The sequence below is a fragment of the Mus musculus genome, chromosome 7, assembly GCF_000001635.26.
Source record: "Mus musculus strain C57BL/6J chromosome 7, GRCm38.p6 C57BL/6J".
Taxonomy (NCBI): Eukaryota; Metazoa; Chordata; class Mammalia; order Rodentia; family Muridae; genus Mus; species Mus musculus.
Window position 1 is genome coordinate 87,285,201 of NC_000073.6, and position 21,492 is coordinate 87,306,692.

General features: G+C 37.0%; 1 protein-coding gene across 8 annotated transcripts in view; it reads left to right on the forward strand.

Annotated features, from left to right (window-relative positions):
• Window positions 1-21,492, forward strand: part of Nox4 (NADPH oxidase 4) — a 154,281-nt gene that overhangs the window by 40,771 nt on the left and 92,018 nt on the right. For 5 of the 8 annotated variants that reach the window (XM_006508012.2, XM_017322347.2, XM_011241854.3 and 2 more), the window contains exons 3-5: window positions 10,584-10,694; window positions 12,255-12,339; window positions 19,638-19,735. In XM_006508012.2, coding sequence (XP_006508075.1) covers window positions 10,584-10,694; window positions 12,255-12,339; window positions 19,638-19,735 — 294 coding nt within the window. The remainder of the gene's footprint in view (window positions 1-10,583; window positions 10,695-12,254; window positions 12,340-19,637; window positions 19,736-21,492) is intronic. The other 3 variants (NM_001285833.1, NM_001285835.1, XM_006508010.3) reach the window with 1 other exon arrangement.

The following is a 21,492-nucleotide window of genomic DNA, read 5'->3' on the forward strand; positions in this document are numbered from 1 at the left end:
TTAGGCATCCATATTATTGAGATTTCACAGGTGCAGCATCCTTTTCACGTTGACACTATTTCACATCACGAACCCTAGTCCTCAGCCTTATGCAATCTTAATATTCCATTTTCTGTGATGTCCCCTGCAATGTTAGATGTGCTGTAGTTGTACAGTTTGTAGCTGGGCACCACATGACTTCCTACTCTGTATTTTGTCTCTTAGGGATTTCTGTAAATACTTCATCTTCTTCACAAATAAACTTCTTTAATAAGGGATGAGAAGTACTTGTGTTACTTTTTTGGTGTTGTTGTTTTTGTTTTTGTTTTTTGAGACAGGGTTTCTCTGTATAGCCCTGGCTGTCCTGGTACTCATTTTGTAGACTAGGCTGGCCTCTAACTCAGAAATCTGCCTGCCTCTGCCTCCCGAGTGCTGGGATTAAAGGTGTTGCACTTGTGTTACTTTTGATTCTTTTAAACTTACAACTTTCGCTCAATAATTCTAATTATAAGCATACCAGCTTTGAGATTAGTTAATTCAAATTGTATAAGAAATGAATTTATATGATTTTTATTGCTAAGTTCTAAGTGAATTATTGCATTGATAAAATGTACTTTACTTTCCCTATCTTTTAACATGCATACTAATTTTATAACTCATTTTTTGAGTTATCTATAATTTGGTTATAGCCAATTAAGAAACAATATGATTAGATATTTCATCAAAAGTCTGTATCTGATATTTCCATCATGACTATTAATCCTAATAACACGATGACTTTCAAAACATTATGGATGTGTGGAATCAATTAGATTTTGCTTTTCCAAAGGACTGTCATTATGTTAGGGCTTAGCACAACATTCTATGAAGACCAGAACTTGTTTTTGGCAAACAACATGTGTATGAAGAAGCAGTAGGCAGGAGCAAGTCAGGGCCTCTAACCATGGAGTTAAGAGCCAGGCATAAGGAAAGATTAGTTATTGCTCAGATATTATTTCTCTCTATGAATGGATTTGTGAGAATCAAGGCAATGCAGGAAACTTCAAGTGTGATTCCAAGTCAGACACATATATATTTATGATTGTACTAACTGAACAGGGGGTGGTGCTGGCAAGGACTCTAGTGGTAACTCATAACCCAAGAACACAGTGAAACACGCAGTCTTGACGGGAGATGAAATTCAAGATCTTGACTTGGCTAGTGAGTTATACTGGTAACTGAGATATGATGTATGTGTCTCATGGGAACTATTGGTGTTAGCTTGTTCTGTTTCAAGATTTTCATCCCATAACTTTCGATGACTATTTATTTGCCATGTTTTTAACATGAGATAAAAACACATAATCTGATTAAAGAATTTACCTTCTACAATTTCTGTGGCTTTGGACAAGCTATTTCACTTTTTCAAATCTCTGAATAAATCATCTTCAAAATTTGTGGAATAGTTTCTTTCTTACAAAGGTTTGAAAACATCTTTTATTCATTGAAGTACATAATGTACTTCAGATGATCAGGCAGTGGTCCCAATGGCTTTTTTACATATATATGATGTCAGCTTTAAAGAGGTGAGGTTGTTGTTACTTCTTGCTTTATGAGTATTTACAATAATCCCTTTTATATTTCTTATAAAAATTAAGTCTTGAATTAATTAATAATACATTTGGGCACACATATTGCATAATATAATAATGTAATGGCTGTCTTGTCTTCATTTCTTGCCTTATAAACAACACATCATAGCTTACCAGCTTAAGTCCTACATCCATGTTGCTTGTTTGAATCATTTGGAGATATTGCAGAAATTGCATACATATGTTACCACAAGACACTGACCTGAGAATTCCTGGCTGAGTAGCTCTCATTTTGTTAACAGCTTACTATTTATGGGGTGGCAGAACCTACCTTACATAGTTGATCTGAGGATCACCATAAAATTCTGTTCCAAAGCAACTAAAGTAAAGTGATCTTAATTTTAGAAATGTTGTACTCTTAGGAAGATCTGCAAGTACTAAGAGAAACAAGAGAAGACAAAAGTCAAAGAAGTCAAGGAAGTCACGAGAAGTCAAGATGACAACATGCTGTATATTGAATGGAGCAAGAGAAGTATGTTGGAAATCCCATTTCCACCACCATTTAGTCAATACTTTTTGGGTGTCCTTTGATTAAAAACAAAACTAGTGACCTCAGGCACAAATTCTACAATCCTACACTCTCCAGAGGATGATCCATGCCCCAGGTTCCCTAGCACACCCAGGATCTTAGGATTCCAGCATCCACAGATACCAAGAGCTTAGTCCCACCAGGATATAAGGGTCTCAGAGGAAGCTTGGCTGCCAAGAACTCTGACACACCCAGAATCTCAGCTTCACAGGATCCCAGAATCACAGGATCACAGAGAAGTTGGATTCTGAGGAGTTCTGACTCAACCAGGATTACAGGAAGGACAGGATCCAATCAGATATATTGAGGGCAACAAGCACTTGAGATAATCAGATGGCAGGAGGCAAGCATAAGAACAGAAGCAACAGAAACCAAGGTTACTTGGCATCATCAGAACCAAACTCTCCCACCATAGCAAGTCCTGGATACACTATCACATGAGAAAAGCAAGATATGGATCTAAAGTCACTTCTCATGATGATGATGGAATACTATAAGAAGGAAATAAATAACTCCTTAAAGAAATACAGGAGGATATATCCAAACTGGTGAAAGAATTGAACAAAATCACCCAGGATCTAAAAATTGAAGTAGAAACAAAAAAGAAATCACAAAGGGAGATCTCTTTGGAAATAGAAAACCTAGAAAAGAAGTAAAGAGCCATTGATGCAAGCATAACCAACAAAATATAAGAGATAGAAAAGAGAATCTCAGTGCAGGAGATACCGTAGAAAACATTGACACAACAATCCAAGAAAATGCGAAATGCAAAATGTTTATAACCCAAAACATTCAGGAAATCCAAGGCACAATAAGAAGACCAAACCTGAGGATAATAGATATAGACAAGAAGGAATATTCTCAACTTAAAGGGCCAGTAAATATCTTCAAGAAAATTATAGAAGAAAACTTTCCCAACTTAAAGAAAGAGATGCCCATGAACATACAAGAAGCCTACAGAACTCCAAATGTTTTGGTCCAGAAAAGAAATTCATTCTGTCACATAATAATCAAAACACCAAATGCACAAAACAAAGAAAGAATATTAAAAGCAGTAGGGGAAAAAGGTCAAGTAACATAGAAAGCAGACCTACGAGAATTACACCTGACTCCCCAGAGACTATGAAAGCCAGAAGATCCTCAGCAGATGTCATACAGACCCTAAGAGAACACAATTGCCAGCCCAGGCTACTATACCCAGCAAAATTCTCACTTACCATAGATGGAGAAACCAAGGTATTCTATGAAAAAAAACAAATTTACACTATATCTTTACACAAATCCAGCCCTACAAAGGATAATAAAGGGAAATCTCTAACACAAAAAGGAAAACTAAGCTCGAGAAAAAGCAAGAAAGTAATATTTCAACAAACCTAAAGAAGATAGCCATATGAACAGAATTCCAACTCTAACAACAAAATTAACAAGAAGCAACAGTGAATTTTCCTTAATGTCTCTTAATATCAATGGACTCAGTTCCCCAATAAAAAGACATAGACTAACAGGCTCATTATGTAAACAGGACCCAACTTTTTGCTGCATACAGGAAACCCACCTCAGGGACAAAGAGAGACACTACTTTAGAGTAAAAGGATGGAAAATAATTTTTCCAGGAAAATGGTCCCAAGAAACATGCTGGAGTCTCCATTCTAATATTGAATAAAATCGACTTTCAACCTAAAGTTCTGAAAAAGATAAAAAGGAACACTTCTTACTCAGCAAAGGAAAAATTTACCAAGATAAACTCTAAATTCTGAACATCTATGCTGTAAATTCAAGGACATCCACATTCATTAAAGAAACTTTGTTAAAACTCAAAGTACACATTACACCTCACACAATAATAGTGGGAGACTTCAACACACCAATCTCATCAATCAACAGATCCTGGAAACAGAAACTAAACAGATACATAGTGAAACTAACAGAAGTTATGAAATAAATGGATTTAACAGATATCTATAAAACGCTTCATCCTAAAACAAAAGGATATACCTTCTCAGCATCTCATGGTACTTTCTCCAAAACTGAGCATATAATCGGTCACAAAACAGGCCTCAACAGATACAAAAATATTGAAATAATTTCATGTACCCTATCAGATCACCACTGACTAAGGCTGATCTTCAATAATAACATAAATAATAGAAAGTACATGGAAGCTGAACAAAACTCTACTCAATGATAACTTGATCATGAAGAAATAAAGATATTAAAGACTTTTTAGAGTTTAATGAAAATGAAGCCACAACATTCCCAAACTTATGGGACACAATGAAAGTATTCCTAAGAGGAAACCTCAAAGCTCTGAGTGCCTCCAAAAAGAAACCGGAGAGATCATACACTAGCAGCTTGACAGCACACCTAAAAGCTCTAGAAAAAAAAGGAAGTAAATTCACCCAGGGGGAGTAGACTGCAGGAAATAATCAAACTCAGGGCTGAAATCAACAAAGTGGAAACAAAAAGAACTATACAAAAATATCAACCAATCAATTTTCTTTGAGAAAATCAACGGGATAAATAAACCACTATCCAGACTATCTAGAGTGAACAGGGACAGTATCCTAATTAAGAAAATCTGAAATGAAAAGAAAGATTCCATTTAATTTCCAATTACAACAGAATCTGAGGAAATCGAAAATAATCATCAGATCTTACTACAAAAATCTATACTCAACAAAACTGGAAAACCTGGATGAAATGAACAATTGTCTAGACAGGTACCAGGTACCAAAGTAAAACCAGGATCAGACTAATTATCTGAACAGTCCCATAACCCCTAAAGACATATAAACAGTCATTAATACTCTCCCAACCAAAAAAAGCCCAGGATCAGATGGTTTTAGTGCAGAGTTCTATAAGACGTTCAAAGAAGCCTGAATTCCAATACTTCTCAAATGATTTCACAAAATAGAAACATAAGGTACTCTACTCAGATCGTTCTATGAGCCCACAATTACTCTGATACCTAAACCACACAAAGATGCAACAAAGAAAGAGTACTTCAGACCAATTTCCTTATGAATATCAATGCACAAATACTCAATAAAATTCTCACAAACCAAATCCAGGAACACGTCAAATTAATCACCAATCATGATTAAGTAGGCATCATCCCAGAGATTCTATGATGGTTCAATATATGGAAATCCATCAACATAATCCACCATATAAAACAAACTCAAAGACAAACACCACATGATCATTTTATTAGATGCTGAGATAGCATTTGACAAAATCCAACATCTGTTCGTGATAAAAGTCTTGGAAAGATCAGGAATTCAAGACCCACACCTAAACATAATAAAAGCAATATATAGCATACCAGTAGCCAACATCAACTAAACAGTGAGAAACTGAAGGCAACCTCACTAAAATCAGGGACTAGACAAGGCTCCCCACTCTCTTCCTACCTGTTCAATATAGTACTTGAAATCCTAGCCAGAGCAATTAGATAACAAAAGGAGGACAAAGGGATACAAATCGGAAAGGCAAAATATCACTATTTGCAGATGATATGATAGTATACATGAGTGACCCCAAAAATTCCACCAGAGAGCCCCTAAACCTGTTAAACAAATTCAGTGAAGTAGCTGGATACAAATTAACTCAAATAAATCAGTGACCTTTCTCTATGCAAAGGATAAACAGGCTGAGAAAGAAACTAGGGAAACAACAACCTTCACAATAGTCACAAATAATGTAAAGTACCTTGGTATGACTTTATGGAAGTGAAAGAGCTGTATGATAAGAACATCAAGTTTCTAAAGAAAGAAATTGAAGAAGATCGCAGAAGATGGAAAGATCTCCCATATTCATGGATTGGCAGGATTAATATAGTCAAAATTGCTCTTTTGCTGAAAGCAATCTACAGATTCAGTGCAATCTCCATCAAAATTCCAGCCCAATTCTTCACAGAGTTAAAAGTGAAATTTGTAAATTCATCTGAAATACCAAAAAAACTAGGATAGCAAAAACTATTCTCAACAATAAAAGAACCTCTGGTGGAATCACCATCTCTGACCTCAGGCTATACTTCAGAGCAATTGTGATTAAAAAAAAAAAAACAAAAAACTGCATAGTATTGGTACAGTGATGGACATGTAGATCAATGAAATAGGATTGATGACCCCGAAATGAACCCACACACCTATGGTCACTTGATCTTTGACAAAGGAACTAAAACCATCCAGTGAGGGATAAAACAAAACAAAACAGCATTTTCAACAAACGGTGCTGGCTCAACTGGTGGTTAGCATGTAGAGGAATGCAAATTGATCCATTCTCATCTCCTTGTACAAATCTCAAGTCTAAGTCGTTCAAAGAACTCCACATAAATCCAGAGACACTCAAAGTTATAGAGAAGTGGAGAAGAGCCTCAAAGGTATGGGCACAGGGGATATATTCTCGAATAGAACACCAATGGTTTGTGCTGTAAGATCAAGATTCGGCAAATGGGACCTCATAAAATTGCAAAGCTTCTGTAAGACAAAGGACACTGTCAGTAAAACCAAAAGGCAACCAATAGATTGAGAAAAGATCTTTACCAATCCTAAATCAGGTAAGGGACCAATATCCAATATATATAAAGAACTCAAGAAGTTGGTCTCCAGAAAACCAAAGAACCCTATTAAAAATGGGGTATGGAACTAAACAAAGAATTCTCTACTGAGGAATACCGAATGGCTGAGAAGCACCTGAAAAAAAGTTCAACATCCTTAATCATCAGGGAAATGCAAATCAAAACAACCCTGAGTTTCCATCTCATACCAGTCAGAATGGCTAAGATCAAAAACTCAGGTGACAGCAGATGCTGGCAAGGATGTGGAGAAGAAGGAACACTCCTCCATTGTTGGTGGGACTGCAAGTTGGTACAACCACTCGGGAAATCAGTTTGGCAGTTCCTCAGAAAATTGGACATAGTTCTATCAGAAGATCCAGCAATACCACCCCTGGGCATATACCCAGAAGATGATCCAACATGTAATAAGGACACATGCTCAAATATGTTCATAACAGCCTTATTTATAATAGCCTGATAATGTAAAGAACCCAGATGTCCCTCAACCGAGCAATGGATAAAGATAGTGTGGTACATTTACACAATGGAGTACTACTCAGCAATTAAAAACAATGAATTTATGAAACTTTTAGACAAATGGATGGATATGGAGGATATCATCCTAAGTGGGGTAACCCAATCAATCACCAAAGAACACACATGATATGCACTCACTGACAAGGGGATATTAGCCCAGAAGCTCAGAATCCTTAGAAGAGGGAACAAAATACCCATGGAAAGAGTTACAGAGACAAATTTTGGAGCAGAGCCTGAAGGAACGGCCATCCAGAGACTGCCCTAGTTGGAGATCCATCCCATAAACAACCACCAAACTCAGACACTATGGCAGATGCCAACAAGAGCTTGCTGACAGGAGCATGATATAGCTGTCTCCTGAGAGGTTCTGCCAGTGCCTGGAAAATACAGAAGTTGATGCTCACATTCACCCATTGGATCTAGCAGAAGGTGCACCATGAAGGAGCTAGAGAAAGTACCCAAGGAGGTGAAGGGGTTTGAAACCCCATAGGAGGAACATCAATATGAACTAACCAGCACTCCCAGAGCTCCTTGAAACTAAACCACCAATCAAAGAAAACACATGGTGAAACTTGTGGCTCTTGCTGTATATTTAGCAGAGGATGGCCTAGTCGGTCATCAATGGAAGGAGAGGCCCTAGGTCCTGTGAAGGTACTATGCCCCAGTATAGGGTAGTGCCAGGACCATGAATTAGAGTGAGTGGGTTGGGGAGCAGGGGGGCCAGGGATAGGGGATTTTCAGAGGGGAAATTAGGAAAGGGTATAACATTTGAAATTTTGAAATGTAAATAAAGAAAATATCTAATAAAAAATGAAAAAGAAAAAAATCTTTATAGGCTGTGAGTCCATGGCCAGATGTAGAATACAAACCCTGGTAAGTGGAAAAATGAAGTTGAAAGCAAAGAACAGTTTCATCAATAGTTAACATTTTAGTCAGGTTTGAAATGTCACAAATATATGAGTGATAGTAACAAAGAGGAACATGTTTGCCTTGTGTTTTGAAAAAGAGTCTCAGTTGTAGCTCAGGCTGAACTCACAACCTTTCATTATCTACTTCCTGAATACTGGATAATATGATACCTACTTTAGAACCTTTTGTTTTAAATCCTTTATCTTGAAAAGTAGACTTCTCCACACCTCATGAATCTAGATTAATTTTGACTTCATAACCCATGGTCATGAAGTATGTGTAGGCCACCTAAGCTCTCAGGTGCAGGCCCAAGTACACATTATCATGGATGTGAAGAGAGTCGCTTCCCTTGCAGCCATGTTCATCAGCTATTTTGCCATTGACCCAAGAGTCAGTGAGTTCTTGTCAATATTTGGCCACATGTCACTATCATTTTCCTGAGGAAAAGCACTAGCAAAATATCCTGTCCTCTTGTTGGCAGAGGATTAAAAAACAAGCTCAGGACAGATGCCTGAGCATTGAGCCCAAGGTAAGGGTCAGACCCTCACTGAGATTTAGCCCCAGTGGCTTTCTCTGTCTTTAGAAAAGACAGGGCTAGTCTCCCTCACATTGAGTTCCATTCAGAGAACTGTTCTAAATCCGTTCTAGACAAATAACAACATTTCCTGACACATTCTGGTTGCTTTCTCTAGTACAACTACAGTATTTGCATCTCAGGCTTCTCTAATGGTTAAGAACAAAAACAAGGAAAGGGGATAGCATTTGAAATGTAAATAAAGAAAATATCTAATAAAAATAACATTTTTTAAAAAAATGAACAAGAACAAGGACCATCTTATGGAAAGAGCTATTGGGAGGGAAGATTTATTTAGGGCAGTTTTGTAAAATAAGTTACTCCTGATTTCCATTGATCTGTCATCAAAGTATTTACTGCCTGCTATTTCCTTCTGTGCTGTACAATGGTGCTTGAAGCAGCGTCCTTAAGTTGGCATTTTAGTTCTGTAACTTCCAAGCTGGTGGTTGTTTTCGTTGTGTAAAATATTAATATCAGGATGGCACTTTGTTCTCCCATATAGAAGAGATATTATTAACAATAATTATTTCCTTATGTTCCAGGAGTTAATATAAATAAATATAAAGTTGTCAAACTGTACATGACCAGTAAAGATAGACAAGGTATCTTCACATATGATTATAGGATTTATTTTGTATAATTCTTTATTCAAACATGAAAAGTATTTTAACAGTGATCAAATGGAAATGGATTTCCTAAAAAAGCTAAAGCAAAGCACACTAAAATGACAAAATAACTTATATATTTAAACTTGTGAATTACAGTTTTACTAGACATGGTCTTTTGTCAAATTACTAATTTGTAACAACATTATGAGCTGGGTGTGCTTAGCTAAGTGAGTTATACGCAGAAGACAACTATCCTGATGTTATTTACATTTCAAATTTAACAATAGTTCAATCCACACAATCAAAGAGTAGAATAATGACTGCCAGGGACTTGCAGTGATGGTCAAGGGAGGGAAAATACTAGTTGAAGTGTAGATTGGAGGGACAAGTTCTGATAGCCAGTTAAACAGTGTGGAATTCCCAAGTCAGTAACATATTGTATGTTTTACAATGCTGAAAATAGTGGAATTGCAAGTGATATTAGTGCCAAAAATTGGAAAGTATTGATGCTAAGTAGGAAGTGATGTTAGTCTGGTTTGAGATTTTCTACACTGTTTATAGTAATGCTTCACATTTTACCTAATGAATGTGTAGAGTACTTATTTGTCATTTTAAAATAAAATAAAATTTAAAAAGAAGTGATAATAGAAGAGTGCTGAAAACATGATATGAGATTACAAAAGCAATGGAAGTCCTAGTAACATTGGGATATTTCCAATCCTCAGATCAGGGAAACACTCAAGGGGAATAAAGTTTTAAGATGATGCTGTAGCGAAATCAAACTACAGGGTAAAGAGCTTGAAGACAAGTGTATGAGAATGAGTAGGCTGGGCAGAAATGGAGAAAATATCAGAGAGAGGTAAGAACACAAATCCAGTTTCTTTTCAAACTCTTCTGAGCTTGTCAGTGAATACAGATTTCTGTGCAACTTGATTGTGGATGTATAGAACACACTTGGATGAGATCTCAGGCATCTTCCATCTAGGATTGTATAAGAAATTGACCCTGAAATGAAAAAGTATATTAAGGTGATTATATCACCAGCAAAATGGAGAAAAAATAAGTTTTAAGGCTAGTGAGAGTAGAAAGAACTTGTTTGGGAGCTTTGGTAAGATCAAAGAAACTCTACAGCATTCTTGAAGGAATTGGCATTTAACATGGTCCTTAACAAGCGAGGTGACACATACAACTTCAGACCACAGGCTGCTTTTCCTTTGTACTTGACTCTGTTTTGACCCTTGCCTTATTTGTTCAGCTAGGATTGTGTTTAAGCAGAGCATCTGCATCTGTCCTGAACCTCAACTGCAGCCTCATCCTTTTACCTATGTGCCGGACAGTCCTGGCTTATCTTCGAGGATCACAGAAGGTACAGAAAAGAAAATCTTATTCATGAATTTCTATGGCAGGATCTAGTGTAATAATCACGTATTAGTTGTTCCGTTTTTATGAGCTGGTTTTATTTAGAATATCTCTTCTCAGTGGTGGTAAGGGATACATTACCTTTAAAAGTGGTCAGACAACTATTCTGTAAACTAGACCAGGGAAGAAGATCACAGACATATCATCCACCATGCTTACAGGTACTATGTTCAGTGCTATGATGACTCCTAACTACAACTCTATAATCAGACACTACTGGTTCAATTTAAGCTTGAGAACCTGGGGTATGGAAAATGTGACCAAGCCAAGATCAGCTATAAATGAGTGGCAGAGCTAATTCCAGCTCTTAGAGCTTCTCTACTGTATCAGACCTCATTGAGATTGGTGTTTTATTTAGAAAATCCAGGTGAGCAAGCCAGAGGACTGTGTTCTTTGAGTATTGTTCAAAATGATTGCTACTGTTTGCAATTTCCAATTGCTTAACACACATGACTCCTTGTGAGCTATGCAAAAGGCTTAAATAGATGATTGTATTGAATAGTGATCCTCAATTCAAATGTTTGTTGTTGTTGTTGTAGTAAAATGAGAGGGGCAAGAAAGAGAACTACTTTGTCATTAAAAAAAAACTGCATTTTTTTCTTTAATTAGTGCTTTCTGTAAGTGTGAGCATGCTCATGTTTGTATGTATATTTTGATTTTCTACTAAAATAATGAGGGATTCATGGATAAATAATTACATTTTCAGAGGTTTTAGTGATCTTTGAAGTGTGTAATGCTGATTTACTGAATCAATATTTTTTTTAGTTTTCTAAGGTAATTATATTTGGAAACACTTTATTTTCGCAGTATTTTATGGAAATAGCATTCCCTAGGTTGCCTACTATTGTTAAATGCTAGGATTTGATCTCTACTGGTCATTGGCTTGGCATGAAGAGAAGCACTATAAGTGCCAGAAAGTGAAAAGTTCCCTCGTATGTTTCTCAGTAGGTAATAGGTCTTAAAGAGTTGTTGCCCAGTATGAAGCACAGATATTCAAAAATTCTTGACATTTATTTTTCTACAAGATCAAGCCAACATTTAAAACCACAGATCCCATTGGTCTAACTTAAAAATAACCTTAGGGTTTTGCAGCACAAAGGATATACTATATTCTATTAAATTTAAATTTTAAAAATTATATATACCAGGTTTTCAGAAAGTTTCCCCTGAATGTGGTCCAACAGAACAACTGCTCATGACAGTTGGGGACAAATGTCATCATAGACATTTATGTACAGTGACATTTTGTGGAATCACAGTGTAGTTTCTAACTGTGTCATCTAACAGTTTATGTTTTTCAGGTGTTTTTTTCAAGTAAATAACATCTTTTCACATTCATTTGAAAGGGTTCAGAGACTAGTTATGCCACGGTTCTCTCACTTTTGACTAGGAGACTTGTGTTGAATTTTCAATATTTTTCATGATATGATCAATACTGTAGTGAACATTTTTAAGCATATTTTGACTGGTTGTATTATTTTTACTGTATTAAATAATTTTTATTTAGGTCCCTAGCAGGAGAACAAGAAGATTGTTGGATAAAAGCAAGACTCTACACATCACATGTGGTGTAACTATCTGTATTTTCTCAGGTGAGAGAGCTAAAAGGCACTATTTTATTAGAATTGTATATGTTACCAAGGTAGAAAGCCTTGATTGTGTTGTTCTGTATGTTTTCAACTCTAATGATCTTATTTGATGATTTTCTAGTTATTTATGTTAGTGCCTCTTTTGTGAGAGTTAGAAGAGAGTTGTGAGGGCAGTTACAGAGCATAGGTGTTTCTTGTGGCATTTTGCATTAAGTTTTCCAAATGCTAGACGTAAGCTCATACTGATTTTCTTGTAATAGTAAATAAGTTCATTTGTAAAGTTTAAAATAAGGAGACTTACTCCAGGCTTAAAGGTAAGATTGTATTACATAAAAATGAATATTAGAAATGTGAAATTTTCATTTTAAAATAGGATTCTAGGTCAAGATGTATTTGATAAGTATTATTTATATTGATGATATAAATTGTATAGAAGAATAGACTTTACATCTGTGTAATTTTATCTGGATTCATTTCAAGTTAGCAAATGTAAACTTTAAGTTTTAATCTTGAATATTTCTACCTAATATGATATAAGTTTAAGTATGTAAATAGTGATGAGTATCCATGATTACTGTATCATAATGAACATTTTCATTGTTCTGAGCATACTTAGTGTTCTGCAAGTTCATGTTTCTCTTCTCTCTGATATGATACATTTTCCCCCATTAACTGATTTATTTATGTTACCTCCTGGTTGCAGATCCACTCTCTTCTCTATTCCCCATTCCTCCCTCATGAATCCTTATAGAAGGGAAAGAACCCCACTTGGGTACCTTCCTACTGTGGGACATCAAATTGCAACATGGGTGCAGAAGGGTCCTAGGTCCAGCCTCTGCATGTTTTTTTGGTTGGTGGTTCAGTCTCTGTGAGCCCCGTGGGCCCAGGTTAGTTAACGCTGTAGGTATTCTTGTGGTATCCCTGACTCCTCTTGCTCACTCACTTACATCCCATACTCTTCCACAAGACTCCTCAATGTCCTCCTGATGTTTGACTCTGGGTCTCTGCATGTGTTTCCATCAGCTGCTGAATGAAGCCATTCAGCAGAATTATGATAGGCTTCTGTCTGCAAACATTGCTGAGTATCATTAATGGTGTCATAAATTAGCTTTCTCCCATTGTATTGGTCTCAAGTTGGGTCAGTCATTGGAATATTACCTCAATCTCTGCCTCTATTTTTTTTCCCTGTGCATCTTGTAGGCAGAACAGATTTTGGGTCAAAGGTATTGTGGGTGAGTTGATGTCCTCCTTCCTCCACTGGAAGTTCTACCTCACTATAGGAGGTGGCCACTTCAGTCTCTATGTCCTGTGCTACTAGGGGTTCTCAGCTATGGACACCCCCATAGATTCCTGGCAGTCTCCACTGCCCCAGGTCTCCAAATATTCCCAGAGATGATCTCTATCAATTTCTGTTCTCTTTCTCAACCTCTCTCACCCAACCCCATCTCCCCACACCTGATCCCCAATCTCACTGATCCTCAACCTCCTCTCATCCAGATCCCTTATTCATTCCACCTCCAATGTCTATTTTATTTACTCTTTGGCATGAAATTCAAGCATCCTCCTATGTGCCCTCCTATTAGTTTCTATGAGACTGTGGATTGTGGCATAGTTATCCTGTACTTTATGGCTAATGCCCACTTATAAGTGAGTGAATGCCATGTGTGTCTTCGTGAGTCTCAGTTACCTCACTCAGGGTAATATTTTCTAGGTCCGCCCATTTGTCTGCAAATTTCATGATGTCTCTGTTTTTAATAGCTGAATTACATTGTTTAGATATACCAAACTTTCTTTTTCTATTCTTCAGTTAAGGACATTTAAGTTGTTTGCAATTTCTGGCTATTACTAATAAAGCTGCTATGAACATAATTGAGCAAGTGTCTAGTGGTATAGTAAGGCATATTTTGGGTATATGTCCAGGAGTGTTATAGTTGAGTTTTGGGGTAGAACTATTATCAGTTTTCCAATAAACCATCAAATTGATTTCCAAAGTGGTTGTACAAGTTTGTACTTCCACAAGCAATGGAGGAGTCTTCCTCTTGGTCTAATTTCTGTCCAGCATATGCTGTCACTTGAGTTTTTGATCTGTTCCATTCTGATGGGTATAAAATGGAATCAAATTGAAAACCCAGAAATAAACCCACATACCTAAGGACACTAGACTTTTTTTTTGTTTGTTTGTTTTTTTTTTTTTTTTTTTTTTTTTTTTTTTCCGAGACAGGGTTTTTCTGTATAGCCCTAGCTGTCCTGGAACTCACCATGTAGACCAGGCTGGCCTCAAACTCAGAAATCTGCCTGCCTCTGCCTCCCGAGTGCTGGGATTAAAGGCGTTTACCACCACGCCCGGCTGGACGCTAGACTTTTAACAAAGAAGCCAAAACCATACAGTGGGAAAAAAAGAAAGAGTCTTCAACAAATAGTACTATTCTAACTGGATGTCTACATGTAGAAGAATGCAAATAGAACCACATTTATCACGTCACACAAAACTCAAGTTCAACGGGATAAAAGACCTTAACATAAAACCATAAATATCAAATATAATAGAAAAAAAAGTTGGGAACTTCCTTGAATACATTGGCACAGGAGACATTCCTGAACAGAACACCATTGGCTCAGGCACTATAATCAACAATTAATAAGTGGGGACCTCATGAAACTGAAAACCTTCAGCAAGGCTAAGGATACCATCAATAGGACCAAACAGCAGCCTAAATAATGGAGAAAGAACTGTATTCAATGTACATCCAACAGAGGACTAATATTTAAACTATAAAAAGAACTCAAGAAATTAGACACCAGGAAACTAAATAACCCATTTTAAAAATGGTATACAGATGTAAACAGAATTCTCAAACAAAGGAATCTCTAATAGCTGAAAACCACTTAAAAACATCCTTAGTGCTGGTTCAACTGGTGGTCAGCATGTAGAAAAATGCAAATCAAACCTTTCTTATCTTCTTGTACAATGTTCAAGTCCAAGTGTATCAAGGACCTCCACATAAAACAAGAATCACTGAAACTAGAAGAAAAGAAAGTGGTGAAGAGTCTCAAGCACATAGGCACAGGAGATTATTTCCTTGAATTGCGTCACATATTAATTCATAGATTCTATGTAATTTCTATTAAAATGTTAATAATATTCCTTATAGAATCAGAGACTCTAACACTACAAATTATTTGGAAGTAAGAAGAAAACAAAAACACAATGAAAAGCCAAAGCAATTATGAATAGGAGGACATCAACTCACCCACAATACCTTAGACCCAAAAAAGAACAAAGATTGAGTCATTATGCTTTGTAACTTCAATTTTGATTAAATTTATTACAGAATTATAATTTAGTACAAAATTTCATACAATTAGTGCAAAAGTAAAAGTACAAAAGTATAACAACCAGAGAAAATAATGCAGGGCTAGAGAGATAATTTTGTGACTAAAAGGACTTCGACTCCTCCAGAGGACCAAAGTTATATTTCCAGTACCCACCCTGAGTGTGTCACAATTGCTTGTAACTCTATTTCCAAGGAATCCAACATCCTCCTCTGGTATCTGCAGGTACGTGTGCACATGTGGTATATGTACACAGAGACACAAGCACACACACATCTTTTGAAGAAGAGCGAACATAATCTTGACATATAAAAAAAAAAGGCTTTATAGAATCTTAGCTATTACTCAGTGGGTAAAAGCAATTTGCCATACAAGCCTCTTGACCTGAGTTTGTGAGCTCCAGAACCCACACAAAGAGCCACATGCAGTGGTGTAGATCAGTCATCCATGAACACTTACAGCAAGTTCAGAGACAGGAGAATGAATGGAAGCTCACAGGGCTACCTAGTTAATCTAGAATATGTTGTGTAGTAGAAAGAAAAGAAACCTTTCCTCAGGAAGGTAGAAGGTGAGAACTAACTCTTGAAAATTTTCTTGAACCTCTTTTGCTCTCTCTCTCTCTATATATATATATATACTATGACACATGTATATTTTGTTACTTAATTTAAAAAGAAGACACAAAGAGAAATGAGGCAGAGTTGTGTGTCCAGATATAATCCCATGCAACTGTAGTCACATGATTCTCTACACAGAAGCCAAAATCATAGCAGATAAACATGAGCATTGCCGTGAAATTGTGCCCAGCAAACTGTCTTCACATGCAGAAAAGTATAACTCTCAGGCTAAAGAAAAACCGACTTAAAAGGAGATCAGTGACTTACCTGTCAGATGGAAAGATATCAGGGTTAAGAGAGATGGCTCAGCATTTCAGAGTGCTGCTCAGTTATGAGGACTGGACTTCAAATCTGGTTGTTCATAAAAGATAATAACTCCAGTTCCAAAGGACCCAGAACAGTCTTCGGCCTCCATTGGTACCTGCCCACATACATAATTGTACATATATTGATACAGATACGCACAATTCTAGATCAATTTTTTTTCCATTTTTTATTAGGTATTTAGCTCATTTACATTTCCAATGCTATACCAAAAGTCCCCCATACCCACCCACCCCCACTCCCCTGCCCACCCACTCCCCCTTTTTGGCCCTGGCGTTCCCCTGTACTGGGGCATATAAAGTTTGCAAGTCCAATGGGCCTCTCTTTCCAGTGATGGCCGATTAGGCCATCTTTTGATATATATGCAGCTAGAGTCAAGAGCTCCGGGGTACTGGTTAGTTCATAATGTTGTTCCACCTATAGGGTTGCAGATCCCTTTAGCTCCTTGGCTACTTTCTCTAGCTCCTCCATTGGGAGCCCTGTGATCCATCCATTAGCTGACTGTGAGCATCCACTTCTGTGTTTGCTAGGCCCCGGCATAGTCTCACAAGAGACAGCTACATCTGGGTCCTTTCAATAAAATCTTGCTAGTGTATGCAATGGTGTCAATGTTTGGATGCTGATTATGGGGTGGATCCCTGGATATGGCAGTCTCTACATGGTCCATCCTTTTATCTCAGCTCCAAACTTTGTCTCTGTAACTCCTTCCATGGGTGTTTTGTTCCCAATTCTAAGGAGGGGCATAGTGTCCACACTTCAGTCTTCATTCTTCTTGAGTTTCATGTGTTTAGCAAATTGTATCTTATATCTTGGGTATCCTAGGTTTGGGGCTAATATCCACTTATCAGTGAGTACATATTGTGAGAGTTCCTTTGTGATTGTGTTACCTCACTCGGGATGATGCCCTCCAGGTCCATCCATTTGCCTAGGAATTTCATAAATTCATTCTTTTTAATAGCTGAGTAGTACTCCATTGTGTAGATGTACCACATTTTCTGTATCCATTCCTCTGTTGAGGGGCATCTGGGTTCTTTCCAGCTTCTGGCTATTATAAATAAGGCTGCTATGAACATAGTGGAGCATGTGTCCTTCTTACCCGTTGGGGCATCTTCTGGATATATGCCCAGGAGAGGTATTGCTGGATCCTCTGGTAGTACTATGTCCAATTTTCTGAGGAACCGCCAGACTGATTTCCAGAGTGGTTGTACAAGCCTGCAATCCCACCAACAATGGAGGAGTGTTCCTCTTTCTCCACATCCACGCCAGCATCTGCTGTCACCTGAATTTTTGATCTTAGCCAAAAACAAGAAGATAATCCCTCAACAAAATTTTTGAAAGTAGGTGGGTGGGCCCATCCTTCCACTGGGAGCCCTGTCTGTCTACTGGAGGTGGTCGTTTCAGGTTCATCTCCCTATTGTTGGGTATTTCAGCTAATGTCATCTTCATTGAGTCCTGGAGGCCTCTCGCCTTCCAAGTCTCTTGGACTTTCTAGAGATTGTGTTGAGTTTTTTTTTTTTTAAAGTGGGCTTAATATTCAGTAGTTCTAGGACTGTTTATTGACACCCTACATTTTTCTTCCATGTGTTGTCTCTGCTCTTTATTAAAACACTAATGAATTATATTCATTTGAAAAGGTTTTTGGGTTCTCTATTTCATTATTCCACTTGTATATTCTTCTGCCAGTAACATACCCTCTTAAGTACTGTACGTTTATGGCACTTTTTAAATAAACCTAATATTAATGCAACCCATTTTGATACCCAACTTGTTAGCCTGAATTATAATTCCTAAAAATAAACTTTTAGGTTATTTGGCATTTTCAGCCTTTCTTGCCTTCATTGTTCTTTGTGGGTAATTAATAGTATTTGGTGATTCTGAATTTTATAGTCTACGTTTTACACTCTGCAAACTCTTCTATTTTTCAAGCCATTCTTCCCTTTGAAACAGCACACTTCATAAATTATTTTAACCTGTAGTGACTAGTTAATAATTACAGAACATTTATATCTTTCATTACTGTCTTCATGATTTTACAGATAAATTGAAAACTAGTAGATAGGTTATAGGACCAAGGCTACAGGAGTGTCTTTAATCAATACGTTATCACAGAATGTTAATGTGTACCTCATTTAACCCTAGGGGAAAACAGATTAGGAAAGGAGGAGGTTTTGAGGCCTAGTTGAGCAGATCATTTTCCCCCTCCTTTCCTATCTTGAGATAATTTTCATTGCTGACTATGAACAAATGGGTTATTTCAAACTTCTAGTAATTCTCTGACACATGCATCTTTTATATGAGTATGAGCTCAGAGTCAGATGAGCACTGTGCTGGCATTGCCTTTATAGGTTGATTGGTTGTCATGTGGTAATCACTATTTTCCAGAGGATTTTTTTTTTCCATGAAGTGCCTCTGAACCCTTTACTGTTGAGTTTAGAAAATTATCTATTGATTGTGAAAGATTTCTTCTGGTTAGAAGCTGTTCAGAAGGCTGCAATTTGGGAATGAATGAGAGTGAAGTGCATAAGGTAGAGTGGGTTAGAACTATTTGAAAGATGAACTGTGTGAAATACAAAGGGATCCAGGAACCAGTAAGCAGTTTATTGAACAAATGAATGTTTGTAATGATAGATGCAAAACCTTAAAATGTGTGTGTGTGTGTGTGTGTGTGTGTGTGTGTGTGTGTGTGTGTGTGTGTATGTGTGGGTGTGTAACTGTGTGTGTGTGTGTCTGTGTGTGTCTGTGTCTGTGTGTGTGTTTGTAGGAGGAGACATTAAGTTAGAATCTTCTCTAGATCTTAACCTACATTACTATAGTTATTTAACTCTATTTTTTGAAAATTTAGTAAACTATCTATATTCAGGTGACTTTGATTTTGTGTTTTAGAATGATTTCAATTCAATATTTTTTTGCTCATGTACCTATTGCAGTTCTAGTTTTAATCTCTAATTGTTTATGGAGAACAAATGACGTCTAGCCAAGGATCATATGTGGAACCCCCACTAACCTATACCTGGTGTGGTTCTGTAGGTGTGCATGTAGCCGCCCACTTGGTGAATGCCCTCAACTTTTCAGTGAACTACAGTGAAGATTTCCTTGAACTGAATGCAGCAAGATACCAGAATGAGGTGGGTGGTCTCTGCTTTTCCATTTTCTGCTCTCTTGTCATTAGATAACTAATGAGGGTCTGCGATTTTTACAGAAAATCTGTACCTTGCTGCTCCTTTGAGTGCTTTTAAAATGCAGTTGTCAAGTTGAGTTTTATTCCCTTTCAATAGAAATTGCAGGTAATTACTATGCTATAGTTTCTCCTGCTGAAAATGGGAGTTTGCAGTGTCTACTTTTTATATCCTGCAATATTCAGAAGGTTGCCACTCAGGTCTGCTTTCTGACTCCCAGCAGCTTTTGTCTAATTCCTACCATTTAGTTGAGAGTGTCGACAGTGCCAATCTCAGGAAAAAAAATACTTTAATAACTCACTTACTGTGCTTGGGTGGAAAAGGGCACAGCTGTAGGTTGATTATTTGTCGATACTAAATAATGAATTTATTTGACTTAAAAATTTATTGGTTTTTTTTAATGAGTTCTTTATTTTCATGAGATAGATGAGCTTGAGCTGAATTTACAAGTATGTGCTATCTAACTTAGGGCAATGTTGTTCCTTATGATCTTTTATATGTTCATGAGATTAAATTCTATGTGCTGAGCCAGAATCAGATGCTCAGCAAATATATAGCAATAGTCAGGTCTATGTTGCTTAGTACTTTCCCAGTGTCTTCAGAGAGTCATTATTTCCCAAGGTCATGACTATACCCAAGCCAAACTGCTGACTCTCTGACCTTTTCTGATAAATTACAGTGACCTAACCTGTCATTAACCATTCCCCTCATCCCAGACTCCATTTTTTTCTTTTGCATATCATGAGGACTCTCACAGCTAATACCACTCTAATCATCTGATTATCTTCCTAAAAGGAAACAAACTGTAAAACTGAATGCCGCAAATAATTTCTGATAAATCTCTTGCCTCTACTAGTGTCTATAGACATCAATATGGTGGGGCTAGTCTGACGAGGGCCTGGGCATTGCTGGTTTTAAAAAGAATGAGCAGGTGATTATGTACTGCACACAAAGTTGAGACTCACTGGAGAATCTAGCATCTTAGCTTTCTCAGTGACAGCTCTCCAAATGTCATGATTTCAGACTGAGTTCTACTTCTCACATCTCCACTTCCTCTCCCTGAACTGTCCTCCAGCCCTATTGTCATATTAGCAATGGTTGCTTGTTTCCAGGCTGCACTCCAGTTTCCTTTGCAGATCATTTCCTTTTATGTTCCTCTTTCTTAAAGTCATCCTTCTTTAATACCTATAAATATGTTTCCTACTTTCTTACTATGTTTAGTTGTCCAATATTCCACTATGTTGGTATTTTTAGTCTTAAAATTACTTTTTGGTTGAGCATTGAACCCAATATGTTTAACAGCTATCTTGGTTGTAAAGGCAGAATAATAATGAATTTATAAATTTACAATCTGCTGGTCAGCATAATGAGACATATATACATCATATAATGTATGTTATATGCAATATGTATATTTAATTTTGCATTATAATTTAAACTATTGTATCTCAAAATTGTTGAAGAAACACCACCACCATTAGAGCCAGCCTGTAATTAGATCAATAATCTGTCCTAATTTGGTCAATGCTCTCTCATTTTCTATGCTGGTAAGACTTCTCTAGTTTTGCTTTTTATAATGCAAAATTGTTCTGAGGCTTAATTAATTGAGACTATCACTTGTACTGGATGAAAGGTGCTGTCATTCCTAATATATGGCAACACACCTGGTAAACTTCTTGTATAGGTTTGTGTCACTAGCATTTTAT